This window comes from Salmo salar, chromosome ssa10, assembly GCF_905237065.1.
Source record: "Salmo salar chromosome ssa10, Ssal_v3.1, whole genome shotgun sequence".
NCBI lineage: Eukaryota > Metazoa > Chordata > Actinopteri > Salmoniformes > Salmonidae > Salmo > Salmo salar.
The window spans coordinates 25,014,001-25,034,052 of NC_059451.1; the positions used below are offsets into that span (position 1 = coordinate 25,014,001).

Here is a 20,052-nt window from a genome sequence, read left to right on the forward strand (position 1 = left end):
GACAGTATTTACTGGAATATTAGGGTAGAATATGACTTTGTGTTTTACCATTTATTTTTCAGATCAAAGCCAGAGACAACTGCTTTTTCACCCTTAAGTGCTTCGATGACAGTGTGCATCATTTCAAAGTGTCCCCAAAGAATGATCCTGAGGCAACAAGAAAAGTGAGATGTAGTTTGTTTTACTGAAATATTACTGTACAGTGCAATCGACGTATTCAGACCCCTTGACTTTTTCCACATTTTGTTACGTTACAGCCTTATTCTGAGATTGATGAGGGGAAAAACAAGTTACACACTACCCCATAAAGACAAAGCAAAAACAGGTTTTTAGAATTTTTTTCAAATGAATAGCAAAAAAATAACTGAAATGTTACATTTACATAAGTATTAAGACCCTTTACTCAGTACTTTGTTGAAGCACCTTTGGCAACAATTACAGCCTTGAGTCTTCTTGGGTATGACACTACAAGCTTGGCACACCAGTATTTGGGGTTTCTCCCATTCTTCTCTGCAGATCATCTCAAGATCTTTCAGGTTGGATGGGGAGCGTCGGTGCACAGCTATTTTCAGGTCTCCAGAAAGTCCGGGCTCTGTCTGGGCCATTCAAGGACACTCAGAGACTTGTCCCAAAGCCACTCCTGCGTTGTCTTGGCTGTGTGCTTACGGTCGTTGTCCTGTTGGAAGGTGAACCTTTGCCCCCAGACTGAGGTCCTGAGTGCTCTGGAGCAAGTATCTCTCTGTACTTGCTCCGTTCATCTTTCCCACAATCCTGATAAGTCGTCCAGTCCCTGCCGCTGAAAAGCATCCCCACAGCATGATGCTGCCACCACCATGCTTCACCGTAGGGATGGTGCCAGGCTTACTCCAGATGTGACGCTTGGCATTCAGGCCAAACAGTTCAATCTTGGTTTCATCAGACCAGAGAATCTTGTTTCTCATGGTCTGAATCCTTTAGGTGCCTTTTGGCAAACTCCAAGCGGGCTGTCATGTGTATTTTACTGAGGAGTTGCTTCCGTCTGGCCACTCTACCATAAAGGCCTGATTAGTGGAGTGCTGCAGAGATGGTTGTCCTTCTGGAAGGTTCTCCCATCTCCACAGAGGTTCTCCCATCTCTCTGGAGCTCTGTCAGAGTGACCATTGGGTTCTTGTTCACCTCCCTGACCAAGGCACTTCTCCTCCGATTACTCAGTTTGGTGGGGCAGCCAGTTCTAGGAAGAGTCTTGGTGGTTCCAAACTTATTCCATTTAAGAATGTTGGAGGCCACTGTGTTCTTGGGAAGCTTCAATGCTGCAGAATGTTTTTGTACCCTTCCCCAGATCTGTGGCTCGACACAATCCTGTCTCGGGGGCTCTACGCACAATTCCTTCGACCTCATGGCTTGGCTTTTGCTCTGACATGCACTGTCACCTGTGGGACCTTTTATATAGACAGGTGTGTGCCTTTCCAAATCATGTCCAATCAATTTGTAGAAACATCTCAAGGATGATCAATGGAAACAGGATGCACCTGATTTCAATTTCAAGTCTCATAGCAAAGGGTCTGAATACTTATGTAAATGAGTTTTTTAAATAATTTTTTTATAAAGGTGCAAAACAATATCTTAACCTGTTTTCGCTTTGTCATTATGGCGTATTATGTGTAGTAATTTAATACATTTTAGAATAAGGCTGTAACGTAACAATGTGGGGGTCTGAATACTTTCCGAATGCACCGCATATCATCAATACTGCTTTTCATTGCTTCAGTTTTTTTCTATAGCTTTCATAAACTAAGGAACATCCTTTTTTACATTTTTTTATATAAAACGTATTTTTTGTTAGAAAAAAACAGCCTACATTTGAATAAACCTACAAACAGTCTGACATACGCGCAGACAACAAATTACGCTATTCTCATAACCTAATTTTCCCCCTGTCATAAGTCATGTGAGAGCCCAATTATTAGCCTAAGAGCAGAACATGCAGCAGCACAGTACAGTGTGCTTAAGTCCATCGTGCAGCTCAGATGAGTGCATGTTTGTTCTGTCCTACAGAGGTGGATGGATGCTATGGAGGAACACTCTGCCTACAGTACACACTACTGCTCTCAGGATCAGGGCAGCGAGGAGGATGAGGAAGAAGTCTTGAGTGTGGGAGAGCTGACAGAATCATTACAGGTAACATACCAGTCTACAACCTGTTTATCTGATGGTTGCTATTTCTCTCTTGCCGTCTATCCTCACACCTCCATCCTCCTCTCATGGTCAAAATGTAAATTCTCCTGCAATTTTAGATTTTTTTTTACATGTAATGGGGAATCTTAAGATCCTTAATATTCACAGTTAACGCTAGTGACTTCCAGTCATTGCGCTAACGCTAGTTAGCATTGGCTGGCGAAACTTTCACTAACTTCCTTCATACTGCATGCAGAGACATACAAATGTTGCAGTATGCATTTAAGTATGGTTGTCATTGGTTTCTCCTCTTTCTTTCTTTCGCCTCCTCCCTGGCAGTCAGCTGAAGCTTGTCACCAGAAGCTGGAGAAGGAGGTTGGCGCATTCCTCTCCTTGGTGAAAGAAGATGGACTTGCAGAGAGTAAAGCCTTTTCTTTCATAGGAACTCCATTGCCACAGACATGTAGTACAATACCCTCATTCATAGCATAAATGTCAAATGTAATTGCACTTTTCATTGTATTTCACTTCCAATAGAAGCTCGTGCCTAAACCAATTGACCCATCTTTAGGGTAAGACTAGGATGCAATGATAGCCCTTTAAAATTTAGTCTGAATTCAGCCGACAAGGCTTTAGTGGTACATATTATGTTACCGTTACAAACACCATTTGACTGTTCTCTCAGAACACCACTAAAATGTCCTGTGGTCTTGTTTGTCCCCTCAGAGCTGCCACCCTTGATGCTGCAGAAGATGAGGGAGGTGTGTGAGCTGTCCAGTGAGACCTACTCTAATCTCAACCACTGCCTCAGCCTCTTCTCCAGACAGGATGGGGTACGTCACTTCACTTCTGTGTCAACTAACTTCGTTGCTCTGCCAATAGACTTCGTCTTTACTACCGATAAGCGCTCAAAGTCACTTGATTACAGAGGATACACTCTGAGGAGAAAGATTCAGAAGTATTTCGCAAACACGCAGCCTTACAAAAACGCGAAGTGTCCCATTTCCCAGTGCTATGAGAGTAGAATCTGTGGTTACAAACATTTGATTTGCGCAGAGAGAATCAAGCTGAGTTCCAGTATATAACTGAGTTGAGCTCCAGAATAGGGATGGAGAACATTAGGGCTATTAATGAGGCACAATTTGATATGTATCCACATGCATTTACATCATACTGTACATTATATCTGATGTTTTGACTCGCTAAACATGCAGGAGAGATAAAGTAGAGAATAGATGTTGTTTTTTCTGTATTACACCTAAGTCTTGGCTGGTTATGTACATTAAATGTTTATGTGCAATTGAATTGGCTTTTTAGTAAGAGCTTATCTGCATTATTTTACTATTCTCATCCTAACCTATGATTGTGTGGCAAAGGTGAAATGAGCATCTGGGTGTAGGCCTAATAAATGTGTGATCTGGCAGGCAAATGGATTGCTATGATGGATTATTCATCTAGATTATCAACCATACTGTGTAGGATGTCACAGCTGTCAGGGGCCAACCGTTGTTACCACTTTACAGAGTGTCCCATGGCTTCCCAGATTGTTACTGTGACGCTAATGTCTATTTCAGCTCAGGATGTGTTGTATTATAGGTCTCAACGATCACATAATTATAAGTGACTGTGCAATGCATTGGAACTATAATAATCATTTTTACTTTGGGCTCCTACATTTTGAGTTGAACTTGTAATATTTGAGCTGTCAGAGAGCAATCTCTCCGGCTTCTATCACAGGGTCATGTGGTGAATGTGTTCTGTTGGGTTGTAATTTGAAATACTTGCTACACTAGAAGTTAAGGGTTATATGTAGGAGGAATGTATATGGTGGGTTCATTTAAGGGTGGATATAAGCCATGGGCTACTAAGGGGAAAGGCAATCGCATGGTTACGGTCACTGATAAGGGTGGATAGCTGTGGATTAGTGAGGAATGGGGCCGAGGTCAGGTCACATGAAGGGAGAAGGAACAGTTTATTACCCCATGTCACTTCATTTCCTGCCAAGCAACAAAGATGTAATGTTTATTGAAAAGGAGGAGACTCCGCCTAAAGGGGGGATATATATACTTGTGCTGGTGGGAACATGTATTTTTCAGCTGTTTGACCAATTGGGTGAATAAACTTGGTTTGAGCTTTTTCTAGTTGTCAGTTAGGTTCTAAATAAACAGAGTAAAAACTAACAGTTCAAACAGTATTGATGAGCAGTGAAGCATAAGAAGCCATTGCTCCAGCCTCATTCCATAAGTGGCTTCCAGATGTGGTTCTACAGCCTAGCAGTGCTAGCTAGCTAGCTTCCCCTTGAGATGGGTTCTACAGCCTAGCAGTGCTAGCTAGCTTCCCCTTGAGATGGGTTATACAGCCTAGCAGTGCTAGCTAGCTTCCCCTTGAGATGGGCTCTACAGCCTAGCAGTGCTAGCTAGCTTCCCCTTGAGATGGCTCTACAGCCTAGCAGTGCTAGCTAGCTTCCCCTTGAGAGGGGTTCTACAGCCTAGCAGTGCTAGCTAGCTTCCCCTTGAGATGGGTTATACAGCCTAGCAGTGCTAGCTAGCTTCCCCTTGAGATGGGCTCTACAGCCTAGCAGTGCTAGCTAGCTTCCCCTTGAGATGGCTCTACAGCCTAGCAGTGCTAGCTAGCTTCCCCTTGAGAGGGGCTCTACAGCCTAGCAGTGCTAGCTAGCTTCCCCTTGAGATGGGCTCTACAGCCTAGCAGTGCTAGCTAACTGGCTCTTGGGTGGAGGAGGCTGTGGAGCCACTCTACAGTAATGAAATGACCAGCAGTCATGACCTTGGTAGGTGTTGCTCTCCCATACCATGGTGTACTGTATATGGACTTGAGGGCGAACACTTAATGAGGCCCAATTTGATATGTGTCCGCTTGCATTTACATCATACTGTACATTATATCTGATGTTTGACTCTGATGTTTGGAAATGCCTAGATGTAATGTTTATTTTTGCCCAATAGCCCAGATATGTAGAGATTACAGAGAGATGGAAGAACTTAAGTCTAATGATGTGGTAGAATGAAGAGGAGTGTCACTCATTTCTACATGTGTTCATGTGTCATCACTGCCAGATGGTGATGGAAAGAGATGCAGTACAGAGATCACTATTAATTTGAGTGGAGAGGGAGCATGTGTGTGTGACTAGGCCTACTTCATAGAGGATAAGAGCGTCTGCTAAATGACAAAAATGTCAATGTAATAGAGTGCTTTGTGAAGGATTGAACTCACTCTGGTGGATCGTGACTGTCTGAAAGGGATTCTCTACAGAACTACATCCGCCATTGCTCAGAGTCACTCTCCAGCTCAAACTACTGGGACGGCAACTGTTACTACTGCTGCTAAGTGCTACTACAGTACCATCATCTGGTGATTATAACACAGCATCTCCTGTTGGGTGATTCTGCTACTGCTGTCGTTGCTGCTGGCTCCTCAACTTTGCTCTGTTCTGTGAGCACACAGACCAATGCCAGTATCCCACTGAAGGCCTATCCTATGGGAGAAACTCTTTACCAGTAAAGCATATGGAAGAGGCTACATTTATTTATTTGCGACTTGGGTTCAGTGAGCTCTGCTGTGATTGTGTTATTGCAGTTGGTTCCTGGTTTGAAGTGTGACTGTTTGGTTGTAAATGTTGTTTAAGTATGATAACAAGGATGATACTGCTATATATATAACAACTTTACATGTGATTGGGAATCAGTGATGTTATTGCAGTGTTACAGGGACTAACGATGACTAGCTGTTGGACAGACATTTTGCATGATTTTGTTGCTGAATCTGTAGTTTAATTACTTCAGTTTGGATTTTCTCTCCATTTATTGGTGAACCCTCACCAAAGCAAGGTATAATAATATCATAAGCTCCCTGGTTATCATATGATATTCAATATGCTATTTATAATTATACTGAAGTTGCACAGGATGTGACTCTGATTATTGCATAATCTCTATTGCATAATCTCTGAGTAGATTGGTCCTAAAGTAGTTACTTACTGCCTGTGCTGTTACTGTTAATTAATCCATTACATTCAGGCTGTTAGTTATTGACATTGAATGAGATGTTTCAGTGGATCTTAGTGAAGGCCTATACAGAATCCTACCAAGTCCTCAGAGACATTTTGCTGTTTGTCTATATGCTTACCTTACGTTATCTGTAAGAAGGGCGGTCCAATTACAATACAAGTCTGCTTCCGCTCCCATCAATTCCCAGCCTTGGTTACAGTTGAGCTTAACTGTAGTTCACCTTCACGACTTTGAGTTGCCCTCACCAGAAACTCTATCCTTGCTGTCTCTTGAAAGTTAATTCACTTTTTGGGCTCATATATCTGGCTTTATGCAGAGAAGTACCAGCCAAGCCACAGTGTTTCAATGGATCTAAGAAGTGCAGTTTTTGGAAAGGAGAAGGTGTATGGTCATGAGGTATAGACCTTTTTTTGGAATGTAAACAATAACAAACTAATTTAACACGCCCGTCTCCACTCTACATCCGGCTAGCTAGCTCCCCAGAGAACGCAACATGCCAAATGCATATTACAAGCAGAAAAGTAAACAAAGTCTACTTAGAAAAATGGAAATGCAGCATTACATGTAGCCTAGTCAGTGTATGGAGGAGGCGGAGCTAGCCAGACAGACACTTCAGAGGACGTGGGCTACTTGGCCTGGATAGTGGTGAGATTGCAGTTAGTATTCCATTTAACCCATCTTCAAAGGTATATTTTTAGCTCTCATTTTGTCTCTCTCATTTGTTGAGAAAGTAAACATGTTATATTGTGACAATTTGAGACTAATATAATCTTTCACAATAAACAAGTAATTCACATTAATACTCATAGTAATCAACTAAAAGTTGATTTGTTCTGAAGATTCAGAATAATTTACATAGCACAATTAAATAGTATCCAAACATAGCGTAATGGCAGTGTAGTACAATACAAGGAATCCATGTGCAGTGCTGCAGTAGAGACAACAGCAGTGTGGGTGTAGAGATCTTGTGACAAGAACAGAATAGATACTTTATTGTCCATTGGTTAGAACGGAAATGTGTCTTCTGCTTTTCCCAACACCATGCAGTGCAGCACCCCTAGGTGGTGAGCAATTGTGGGGGGGGTTAAGTGCCTTTCTCAAGGATACAATGGCAGGAGATGGTACATGGGATTCTTCCAGCTGCCAGTTCAATTCCATACCCATTTTTATTTTTATTTGTATTTTTTTTTTTGTCATCCTGGGCTTGAACCATTGTAGTCATGGCACCACACTTATTCATTGCTCCTGTAGTAGTCTTTCCCTAGAGCAGTGTTTCCTGGTCCTAGGGGCCCAAAGGGGTGCACATTTTTGTTTTTGCCTTACCACTACACATCTGTTTCAAATCATCAACACTAGATATGTTAATCATTTGAATTGGCTGTGTAGTGTTAAGCCAAAAATAAGAAGGTGCACCCCTTTGGGTCCCCAGGACCAGGATTGAGAAACAGAGGTTGGTGAGGTGGACCAGCAGCTGGAAAGTTGCTGGTTTAAGCCCCAGCCCGGGCAACACAAACATGGGATTGGAACTGAACTGTAGTATTAGGCTTATGATTATGGGCTAGCATTTCAATATATCTAGCTAGCTACCGTGTCTAACGTTAAGCCTAATACTGTAAAATAATGTAGCCAAGTCCTCTATGATAGTTAGTTAACCCGGTAATGGACCTTGCGCTAACTTGACAAGCCACCCAATCAGCTTTGGGTGTAAAAAGCTATATCACAGTTGTTTGCACAGAGTGCAGCTATGGTAGCTTAGCAACAATACATGGATGTAGCGATTATTGTGTCTCACAGAATTAGCTATTCAAATGTTAACTAGTCAAGAGCTAGCTAGTTAGCTACAGGCTAACTAGATAGAGATGTTACAGCAACCCACAATCACATTTATTTTCCTGTTGCACAAAGTTATTTCTGGGGGGCATAGACGGCTTTTAACAGAATAGACAGCTTTAGCTAGGCCTTCAGACACTTAGTGGAAAACAGATAGCTAGTATATTAGCTAATCAAATAACACGTTCACGTTACCTGAAGTGAAATGTACCCAGACCTTCATAGCAGTGATCCACGCATGTTGTCCTGTTTCAACAAACCCCAACAACACCGCACTCGACCCTTATACCTCAGTGTTCGCTACCTTTTAGTAGCGAAAGCTAGCTAGCTGAAACTTTCACAGGTCAAAGTGCAAATTACACATTTGGGACACAGAAGAGGGGAAGGGGAGCTAGCTACAACATGTTGATGGCTCTCACCATAATAAAAACTAAACAAACTTGTGCCACGCAACAGGAAGTGGTCGGGGGCCAGGATTCAACAGTTCTAGAAAAGTAAATTTTGATGTATTGTATTTTCACAGAAGATCAAGTAACTGGTATGTCTAATTAGCCATTTCCTTGCCTATAGTGGTCATCTGATCTCCTCTGTTCCATGAGGATCATGTTCTCTGGACAGCCATTTGAGATGGCAGGTTTCAGGCACCTGTCCTCCACTACAGCCAAACTTGTCTTGTTCCTCTCAGCGCTGCTTCACTCTGGCCCTGTGATGTCTGTCTGCTGATCTGAGAACAGTAATAAGAGTGATCAGTTAGTATGCCGATCTTGTAGTCTATAGACCTACACAATATAGGTCCTCTCATCCGTACAGAGATCTCTGCTGATATCTATACTCTATTCACTGTATACTGTAACTTGCTTTTCGGTGTTGATATTTGTAGGCCATGAAGTGCCATCAAACATATACTGTATGATTATTAATTATTGTGTGTGTGGTTCAGGTGCGCAGTCTGAAATTGGAGCAGGAGGTGGAGAAGAATAAGATCCTGTCTGAAGCGTTACAGACTCTGGCTACAGAGCACCACGAACTTGAGCAGTCTGTTGTCACGGGCTCCATTCCACAGGGCGCGCTTAGTGAGGATGACTTCCACGACGCTGTGTCTGGTGAGTATGGCTTGTTTTTATTTCCGATTGGAATTCAAGTGAGAGAACTTATCTCACCTGATTGACAGTGATTATTGTCTTGATGCCTTTAGCTGTTCATGTATTTTATGATCTTTGTGTTTACATGTTGTGCTAAGATGACTTGTTTGTTTGAATGTAGCGTGTGCACCAATTTAGTTGCAGTTGCGCAATGCCTACATTCCTACAATATACTATTCAGCTTTGAAAATGCTTATAACCGTCCTTTACAAGATGGCCTGTGATGATATTTAGGATGATTTTTGTAATGATCGATTGAGTGATGCCTTCATCTGTTGGTTCAGGGCACTTTAAATGCAACTCTATCCAGAGATCAGGTTTCTCCCCTCAGGGCTTTAAGGAGGCTCAGGGAAAAGTGTCAGTTGCCAATAGCGACATGCAGTCATTCATAGCACTGTCCCTCATATTTCTAGTCCCTGTCTTTACAACATGCCTGCTTATACCTTTCCCTCTCAGACTCGGAATCGGAGCACTCTCTGAGCGGCTTTGAGACGGTGGCCAGCCATTCGTTCGATGAGGAAGGCTCTGTCCTGTTCAGCAGCGAGCGCAGCAGCCCCACCAACATGTCTCGAGAGGATCACCATCAGAATGACGATGAGTCCCAACCCAATGGGATCGTGAAGCACAGGTGAGCTGAGCCCCCCTGACACACCCCTCCTACCCACCCAGCTTCTATCCCATCGACCCTATATCCACGCACACGCAGACAACCGTCCTGTTTACATTACACAGCTGTTTTTACTAGACGATTTGGATTAAACCTGGAAAGAAAAGTCACTTTGCGTCTTTGCACAATACCTTACATTTTAAAGTCATGAACATTTTGTCCCTAACTTTCCATTTGAGAGAAACCCTTTCTGTAAAAAAAATAATTTATGGTTTTTAGGACTAACTCAATACAGAGGTGGAATTTCTTCCAGCTCCTGAAGCTAAGTCTTGTTCTTTACCTTACTGCTTGTTTACTTGTGTTCCTAGACTGCCAGGATCATACCTATGGAGTATTGTTTTGTGTTTTCCCTGTTCCTGCCAAGTCAGTCAGAGTGAATAATTTAGCGAGCCGTCCAGGCAGGAGAAAGGCTCTCATTGAGAAGGCCGTGCAACGTGTAGGACCGGTTAAACACCGAGGTCACAATGTAATTGTCGGAAAGATATCAGTTTGTCTCTGTGAATGGTTTGTCCTCTGACAAATCAATTGTAAATTTCGGTGTTCCTCAAGGTTCCGTTTTAGGACCACTATTGTTTTCACTATATATTTTACCTCTTGGGGATGTCATTCGAAAACATAATGTTAAATTTCACTGCTATGCAGACGACACACAGCTGTACATTTCAATGAAACATGGTGAAGCCCCAAAATTGCCCTCGCTAGAAGCCTGTGTTTCAGACATAAAGAAGTGGATGGCTGCAAACTTTCTACTTTTAAACTCGGACAAAACAGAGATGCTTGTTCTAGGTCCCAAGAAACAAAGAGATCTTCTGTTGAATCTGACAATTAATCTGGATGGTTGTACAGTCGTCTCAAATAAAACTGTGAAGGACCTCGGCGTTACTCTGGACCCTGATCTCTCTTTTGAAGAACATATCAAGACTGTTTCAAGGACAGCTTTTTTCCATCTACGTAACATTGCAAAAATCAGAAATTTTCTGTCCAAAAATGACGCAGAAAAATTAATCCATGCTTTTGTTACTTCTAGGCTGGACTACTGCAATGCTCTACTTTCCGGCTACCCGGATAAAGCACTAAATAAACTTCAGTTAGTGCTAAATACGGCTGCTAGAATCCTGACTAGAACCAAAAAATTTGATCATATTACTCCAGTGTTAGCCTCCCTACACTGGCTTCCTGTTAAGGCAAGGGCTGATTTCAAGGTTTTACTGCTAACCTACAAAGCATTACATGGGCTTGCTCCTACCTATCTTTCCGATTTGGTCCTGCCGTACATACCTACACGTACGCTACGGTCACAAGACGCAGGCCTCCTAATTGTCCCTAGAATTTCTAAGCAAACGGCTGGAGGTAGGGCTTTCTCCTATAGAGCTCCATTTTTATGGAATGGTCTGCCTACCAATGTGAGAGACGCAGACTCAGTCTCAACCTTTAAGTCTTTACTGAAGACTTATCTCTTCAGTAGGTCCTATGATTAAGTATAGTCTGGCCCAGGAGTGTGAAGGTGAACGGAAAGGCTGGAGCAACGAACCGCCCTTGCTGTCTCTGCCTTGCCGGTTCCCCTCTTTCCACTGGGATTCTCTGCCTCTAACCCTTTTACAGGGGCTGAGTCACTGGCCTACCGGTGTTCTTCCATGCCGTCCATGGGAGGGGTGCGTCACTTGAGTGGGTTGAGTCACTGACGTGGTCTTCCTGTCTGGGTTGGCGCCCCCCCTTGGGTTGTGCCATGGCGGAGATCGTTGTGGGCTATACTCGGCCTTGTCTTAGGACGGTAAGTTGGTGGTTGGAGACATCCCTCTAGTGGTGTGGGGCCTGTGCTTTGGCAAAGTGGGTGGGGTTATATCCTGCCTGTTTGGCCCTGTCCGGGGGTATCATCGGATGGGGCCACAGTGTCTTCTGATCCCTCCTGTCTCAGCCTCCAGTATTTATGCTGCAGTAGTTTATGTGTCGGGGGCTAGGGTCAGTCTGTTACATCTGGAGTATTTCTCTTGTCTTATCCGGTGTCCTGTGTGTATTTAAATATGCTCTCTCTAATTCTCTCTTTCTCTCTTTCTGTCTTTCTCTCGGAGGACCTGAGCCCTAGGACCATGCCTCAGGACTACCTGGTATGATGACTCCTTGCTGTCCCCAGTCCACCTGGCCGTGCTGCTGCTCCAGTTTCAACTGTTCTGCCTGCGGCTATGGAACCCTGACCTGTTCACCGGACGTGCTTGTTGCACCCTCGACAACTACTATGATTATTATTATTTGACCATGCTGGTCATTTATGAACATTTTAACATTTTAACATTTTGACCATGTTCTGTTATAATATCCACCCTGCACAGCCAGAAGAGGACTGGCCACCCCTCATAGCCTGGTTCCTCTCTAGGTTTCTTCCTAGGTTTTTGGCCTTTCTAGGGAGTTTTTCCTAGGGAGTTTTTCCTAGCCACCGTGCTTCTTTCACATGCTTTGCTTGCTGTTTGGGGTTTTAGGCTGGGTTTCTGTACAGCACTTTGAGAATATCAGCTGATGTACGAAGGGCTATATAAAAATAAATTTGATTTGATTTGATTTGATAATGCAGTAATCGGAACTCGGTAGGATCCTACGTTCACTGATCCATTCAGTCTGGAGGCTGATCAGGGTATAGGAGTGGAGGGCAGGTTTTTGGGATGGCCATTAATTTGATTGCTTTTTCCACTCGGTCTCATTGTGTCTCAAAGGGAGAAAAAAAACATGAAAAAACAACAACCTGTGGTGGTAGAAATAGCCAAACTCAACCAGTCTGGCAGTTAGGAAGTGAATTAAATAGCATATTCACTAAATGGGGTGTGTGAACTAGAGTATCCACATGTTTTTATCTTCTTCCGCTGTCTTTGTGTGAGCAAGAATTCATGTTGAATGTAGTTGTTCATATGAATGTACATGTGTTGGTCAAATTACTCTAACCATAAATAGAGGCGCGGTGAAGGCCTCAAGGAGCAGCTATTTCCACGGCTGGCTACTGGACACCTTGTATAGGGGTGTTGATTGTAGACCTGGGCCTTAGTCCAATAGTCCGCTCTACACGTGCCTGTAACAAAACTGAAGGCTTTTGTTGCATTCAGCAGACTATATTGTCCTGAATAAGATATGACTCCTGCATTAGTGATATAGTATCTGTTACACGTCTAATCCAATGAAACGCAGATCACTGTACCATAAGGGTAGAGTCAAAGTCAACAGAGCGCACAGTGTCATTTGTACATTTTACCTTTTATGTGTGTGTGTATGATGTCCCTCACTCCAGAACAAGTTTACCAGCACCCATGTTCTCCAGAAATGACTTTAGCATCTGGAGTATCCTGAGGAAATGCATTGGCATGGTGAGCTACCAACCAGCATTCTGCTTTATTGTGGCCATAATAGTCCCTGTATTAAGCTCAGTCAATCCTATGCTGATGTTTTGTTCAGTAAGTAACGTACATCTATGTGTCTTTTCTTGGGCTACCGCTTAGAGCATGTACAGGCTCTAGCATGTCATAATCCTGATGTGGAATGTGGTTCAGTAGCCGGGGAGGGTTAATATGTATGTATGTGCGTGCGTACGTGCGTACTAATATACTATTCAGACTAATTGACGCTCTGAGTAGGATTTATGTGTGCATTTTAAAACAGTATACACTAGTATTTACATTTCATTGTTTTGCTATAGCTTGTCATGCTAAGATGAGCCTATGGGATGTTTGAATTATGCAACCTTTCCATGATGCATTGCATAACTGCTTATTCCTCATTCCAAGAGACTTTATTATTTAATGGTTTGAAGATGGGAATCACGTAGTACAACTACTTGTGCTCTCGTTTTCTCTCTTTCTTTCTTTCTCTTGTTCTCTCTCTCTCTCAGGAGCTGTCTAAGATTACCATGCCAGTGATTTTTAATGAGCCCCTGAGCTTCCTGCAGCGTCTGACAGAGTACATGGAGCACACATACCTCATCCACCAGGCCAACGCCGCCTCTGACTCCGTAGAGAGAATGAAGGTACACACAAGAGAAATGATCTGGAGTATTGATTTATTTTTGGCAACTTTTTGGTACACATAAATTGAGAGCGACAAGCATAGAAAGATATTGTATAACACACATACTGCATGTAGAAAAAAAAAGAGTAATGAAAAGTCTCTACATCAAGTAATCTGTTTTGCATTAACAGTGTGTGGCAGCGTTTGCTGTTTCTGCTGTGGCTTCCCAGTGGGAGAGAACTGGAAAACCCTTCAACCCGCTACTGGGGGAGACCTACGAACTGGTCAGGTAAGAGTGAGGGAGTAGTACATCTCTAGGACTGGTGATTTATTTGGAGGATGAGAAGTTTGAGCCAGCCATTTTACAGCATACCCTCCCAATCCACACCCTTTTCTCTGGCAGAGAGGACCTAGGGTTCAGGTTGATCTCAGAGCAGGTGAGTCACCACCCACCAGTCAGTGCGTTCCACGCCGAAGGCCTGAAGAAAGACTTTGTGTTCCACGGCTCCATCTACCCCAAACTCAAGTTCTGGGGCAAGAGCGTGGAGGCTGAACCCAAAGGCATCATCACACTGGAGCTGCCCAGGTAAGCATGCTCATTCATGCACTAACAATCGTTGTGATGTTTTCTCATGTTGTCTGTGTGAAGCCAAAATGTATTGTTCAAAGACATGTTGTTTTAGAGTTATTTGTACTTCCAGGTATAATGAGGCCTACACATGGACAAACCCTACATGTTGCGTCCACAACATCATTGTGGGGCAGCTGTGGATTGAGCAGTATGGCAACTTGGAGGTGCTCAACCACAAGTAAGGGAAACACTCTCACATGTTTAGACTAAGATAGGAAGTGCAATGTGTGAATGAGGAAGTATGACAAAAATGAAAGGGGAAAATATTTGATGGTATTGTTGCTTTTTTTCACAGAACTGGAGAAAGATGCTGTCTGAATTTCAAACCCTGTGGCCTTTTTGGCAAGGAATTGCACAAAGTTGAGGGCTACATTCTGGACAAAAGGTATGATTTTAATGTTGTGGCGGCTTTGATTTAGCCAGCCTTTCAAAGTACCTCACGTTTTTCATATTTCTCCAGCATGTTGCCATATTGTCAGTGATGTCTGCAGTATTTGAACCGACAGTATTTGTGTTTTTTGGCAAAGCAAAAAGAAGGTCTGTTCTCTCTATGGAAAGTGGACAGAGTGTATGTACATAGTGGATTCTGCTGCATTGGAGGCACATAAGAGAAGTGGGAAGAGGGCAGAGGAAAAGAAAAGCTGTAAACAGGTGTGTATGTAAACGGCTGTGTATACCCCATAAACTCTTGTAATCCCCATTACATGGTGAACAAATACTTTTGAGTTCTCCATTCCTGAGGGTTTTTGTTACTCCCAAGAATGTAATGTGCTGGGGTGTGAAGTTAAACATGTTGAAAGTGTAAAATTAAAAAAATATGTACTGTGTTATGACAACTCTTACAGTTGTAGGTAGAAGAGCTTCAGTGGAGTGCTCCTCTCGTGTGTTCCTGCATCAGATTTTGGATGTATTTTATGAAATTTGTATATGCAGGGCTCCCTTGTCAAAGAGACCCTGGTCCCAATGGTGACTCCCTGATTAAATAAAGATAAATACATTTGTGCTGTTGTCCAGGGCTCTGGTGAGGAGGTGGAGGAGATCCCCCTACCAGAGGCTGACACCGTAGAGGTGATCCCAGGCAGCCAGCTCCTGTGGAGGATAGCCCCAAGACCAGAAAACTCTATAGAGGTTAGACACATAAGAAAACACTTCTGTTTAGATGGATGGTATATTCAAGCATACAAAGATGCAGAGGCTTAGAAACCTCAAGATCATAAAGCATAATTTTCTTCACGGCTTTGTATTGAAATATTCAGTCCTGGAAACAGTTATTTTTTTGTGTGTGTATTTGTAGATGTACAGCTTCACGTCGTTTGCCATGCAACTGAATGAGCTGAATAAGGATATGGAGGGGCTCATCCCAAAGACAGACTGCAGGCTGAGGCCAGACATACGAGCCATGGAGAACGGCGATATTGGTAAGAATCAGGATATGTGCTTGTGTATCATCTGCAAACACTTGGTTTCATATCAAAGTTTATTGGTCGTGTACACAGATTTGCAGATGTTATCGCAGGCATAGTAAAATGCTTATGTCTGTAGCTCCAACAGTGCAGCTCTATATCTAGCAGTACAATTACATTTAAAAAAAATATACAAGAAATTAAGACATCAGAACGATCAATAGCAGAGTCTGGATATATATGGATAAAAATAGTGTCATTTTTATTTTGTATTATTTGATTGAACCTTTTATTTAACTAGGCAAGTCAATGAAGAACAAATTCTTATTTATAATGACAGCTTAACAAACCAGTCAAAATGCCTCCTGCGGTGATGGGGGCTGGGATTACAAATATAGGACAAAACAAACATCATGACAAGAGACACTACATAAAGAGAGACCTAAGACCACAACATAGCATGGCAGCAACACAACAACAACAACAACAACACAGGAGCAACACAACATGGCATCAGCACATGGTAGCAGCACAGACATGGTACAAACATTGTTAGGCATCGACAACAGCGCAAAAAAGTAGACACAACAATACATATACTGTGTATAGATCGTATGAAAATAAAAGGTTGTACAGCAGTAGTTATATACGATGAGCCATGCCTAGAATACAGTATGTAAACATTATGAAGGTGACCAGTGTTCAATGACTCTATGTACATGTATTCTATGTACATAGGGCAGCAGTCTCTAAGGTTCAGGGCAGGATACCGGGCGGAGGCCAGCTAGTGATGACTGTTTAACAGTCTGATGGTCTGGAGATGGAAGCTGTCCCAGCTTTAATGCACCTGTACTGTCTCTGCCTTCTAGATGGTAGCGGGGTGATCAGGCTGTGGCTCGGGTGGCTGAGGTCCTTGATGATCTTCTTGGCCTTCCTGTGACACTTGGTGCTGTAGATTTAGCACTGAGTGCACAGTTAATCTAAAGTAGATCAATGAAAACCCCTTGTGTTCTCCTTGTAGATCTTGCAAGTGAGGAGAAGAAGAGGCTAGAAGAGAAACAGAGAGCTGCACGCAAAACCCGTTCCAAATCTGATGATGAGTGGAAAACAAAGTAAGACTGAGAGAAATGCATGTTTTGACAATTGAATTTGTTATATTCTCAATGTACACCAATATATTTTTGTTATAGGGTATCCCTTCATTTAATCCATTTCTCCTTTGGTATCTAGTTTACTGCTTTATACTAATGCAAAGTCCTACTTTTCTCTTCCATTGTCATGTTCTCTGTATTGCACCTTTGCTTTGATGTGAAGAAACCCTGCCCTTGGCCCCAGGTTTGAGTTGCTTGCTCTTCTATGGTGTGCCTTACACTGTCAAACTGTTGTGGTAGCTCCATCTACTGGTGATAATACATACTGTGCATGCATCAGTTCTGATCTCAAATTGGAAATAATTGCATACACACCCACTGACTATTTATTACACATAACCAATGCCTGATTATCTTTTTAGACATACTGTTTTTTTTACTTATGCAAAGCTAAATGTAATGTAGATACTAACTCTCATTCATAAAATGACATGATGAAATCCTGACACACCCACCCATGCTCACTGTATCCCTTCTGTATCCCTTCTGTATCTCCAGGTGGTTTCATCAGGGTCAGAATCCCCACAACGGCTACCAGGACTGGTTGTTCTCCACTGGGTACTGGGACCGCAACTATTCCCTATTACCTGATATTTATTAATGGACACTAATGGACATTCCTTGAATAGTGAGATTTATTCTTATCCACGTCAACTTCCTTATCTATTATGTGATTCCATTCCACTAATATTTTTTTTAGACCAGTTAATTACAGCCAATATGCAAATAGGAGATTAATACAATAAAGCCTTAATTTATTACAATTAAAATACTGTGTATGAAAATAACAATGATTGATGATTTTGTAATACAAAATATTAAGCTGTTAAACATGCTTAAATGTAGCATTCAGTCACATTTCATGCAGCCATTTTAGATAATTATTACTTTTTAGCATGTGTATTCACTCCATTGTAGCTTGGTTGACGGGATCATGATTTGAGTCGCTGTTTTGTTTTAACTTCATGATGCAGTGTTTTGATTGTGTATGCTGTGATCTATCATACAGTATTCTATTTGCACAATCCTACAACCTTGGCCCTTTAGGAACATACAGTATCCACACACTAAATATGTTGCTCTTAATGTACAGCTGTTTTGTGTTAACAACTTCATAAAATGTTTCTGTTACAAAAAATAACTGCACTCACATAATGTACATATTCTCAGAGGGTGGGATTTTTTTATTTAGTTTATAACACTTTCTTTACTTATATTTTAGTAAACTCCCACAGCTCAATTGTTGCTGATCCTCATTCCCATGACTTTTTAGTCCATCAATGCTCACATTAATTTGTGAGGGCACGGATTGACTGATGCATAACACAGTGGATTGTTAATATTTTGGTCTGTTGCTCCATTGATTGTAGGAAGAAAAAAATACTGGTACAATGCTTACTATTGAACGTTACAACACTGCTTAGATAATTATGATCAACACTACTTCAAGATCTGCTCATGACAATCATTGCGGGAGAAAATTAACTCAAGGGCACACTTTTCTACAGGTTATGGTAGTTACATGTTTTATGCACAATTCTCTTCTTCCTTTAAATTTTTCAGAGCAGTAAGCTATGCAACTATCTAAACAGAGGATTATCCGTGTCTATTCTCTAACAGCTGTCCTTTTACATTCCTCTTTTCAACTGTGAAGAGATCCTATAGGGCATGGGTCATAATAGAGAATAATCTAAGTTATTGGACTGTTATGTCATTTAACAATAGGGCTAGTGTAATATGGTTATGAGACCTTGTATCATGATTATATGGGGGGAAACCCTGTTACCAAGTTATCTGGTACTTTGAGGTTGTGGGAAAATGTATGCAGAGGTAGTACAATCCAATTATTAACATGACCCTTTAACTTTGTAAATAATGAGTATAATAAAATAACTAACTTCTAAATGTAAACAGGTTTGTTCATTTTGTCAATGAAATGCCTTACTTTTGGCATGGCTCTGACTTCAAGAACCACCAATCTATGTTCCATAGAGAACATTGAGAGAAGTGCTTTGTTTTTGTTTTTAATTGATAAATATCCACCTTGGTGCGAGCCTTTTGAGGGGTGCACTGCAATGACGCCTATGAGCCCTCCTTTCATCATTTTCCATCATGAATGGCACGTAGGCGGCGGAGTGGACAGGTGTCATGGCTTCATCCATTGGTACATCGACAGGCACGTATCTCATCGCAGACCATAGGAATCCCTGTCCGGTGGATAGTTGTTGCTTTCATTCAAGCAGTTAGTTGCTGTCGAAGTCCCACAGGATTTGTGTGTCTGCTTCTTCTAACGACCAGTAGTGTGAGTCCTCACCATTATCCACCCGTATGGCACGAGGCAGGGTGCTCTGCAGCGCAATTACACAGGTTTATTTGAGGTTGACAAACAGGCGAGTAGTCGTATGCGCACTGATGGTGGGTCGGTAATCCATGGTGGTAACCGTAGTCCTGAAGGCACAGTGATGCCAAAACTTTGGTGATTTTACCCAATAAATTACTGGCAGTTTATAATATATATATTAGTGTGCTACTCTTTTATTTTGGTAACTGTAGTCTTGACATAGGATACTGGCAGGGGCACTCTTGATGATTGCTTCACTGAGCGCAACAGCATGGCGCACGATATTGTATTGGATGAAATACTTTTCCATGATTCTTGCCATTGATATGTTGACCTCTCCATGCTTCTTCGTCGTGGCTGTAGTCGTGGTTTCTTTCTGGTGACACTTCTTAATCTCTTTGGCGACGGTTCCCTTTCCAACAGGACAACGACCATAAGCACACAGCCAAGACAATGCAGGAGTGGCTTCGGGACAAGTCTCTGAATGTCCTTGATTGGCCCAACCAGAGCCTGGACTTGAACACTTCTAACATCTCTGGAGAGACCTGAAAATAGCTGTGCAGCGATGCTCCCCATCCAACCTGATAAAGCATGAATGGCTCTGCAGAGAAGAATGGGAGAAACTACCCAAATACAGGTGTGCCAAGCTTATAGCGTCATATCTAAGACTCTGGGCTTTAATCACTGCCAAAGGTGCTTCAAAGTACTGAGTAAAGGGTTTGAA

The 20,052-nt window shown here is 42.3% G+C and overlaps 1 protein-coding gene across 5 annotated transcripts in view; it reads left to right on the forward strand.

Annotated features, from left to right (window-relative positions):
• osbpl1a (oxysterol binding protein-like 1A) overlaps positions 1–18,898 on the forward strand; it is a 45,298-nt gene extending 26,400 nt beyond the window's left edge. For 4 of the 5 annotated variants that reach the window (XM_045687549.1, XM_045687547.1, XM_014216537.2 and 1 more), the window contains 18 exons: positions 63–164; positions 2,035–2,157; positions 2,494–2,575; positions 2,881–2,987; positions 8,950–9,112; positions 9,608–9,779; positions 13,090–13,165; positions 13,687–13,821; positions 13,994–14,091; positions 14,206–14,388; positions 14,504–14,611; positions 14,729–14,818; positions 14,961–15,084; positions 15,448–15,561; positions 15,728–15,851; positions 16,858–16,948; positions 17,151–17,171; positions 17,486–18,898. In XM_045687549.1, coding sequence (XP_045543505.1) covers positions 63–164; positions 2,035–2,157; positions 2,494–2,575; positions 2,881–2,987; positions 8,950–9,112; positions 9,608–9,779; positions 13,090–13,165; positions 13,687–13,821; positions 13,994–14,091; positions 14,206–14,388; positions 14,504–14,611; positions 14,729–14,818; positions 14,961–15,084; positions 15,448–15,561; positions 15,728–15,851; positions 16,858–16,948; positions 17,151–17,171; positions 17,486–17,588 — 2,016 coding nt within the window. In that variant the 3' untranslated portion in view covers positions 17,589–18,898. The remainder of the gene's footprint in view (positions 1–62; positions 165–2,034; positions 2,158–2,493; positions 2,576–2,880; positions 2,988–8,949; positions 9,113–9,607; positions 9,780–13,089; positions 13,166–13,686; positions 13,822–13,993; positions 14,092–14,205; positions 14,389–14,503; positions 14,612–14,728; positions 14,819–14,960; positions 15,085–15,447; positions 15,562–15,727; positions 15,852–16,857; positions 16,949–17,150; positions 17,172–17,485) is intronic. The other variant, XM_014216538.2, reaches the window with a different exon arrangement.
• The last annotated feature ends 1,154 nt before the right edge of the window (positions 18,899–20,052 follow it).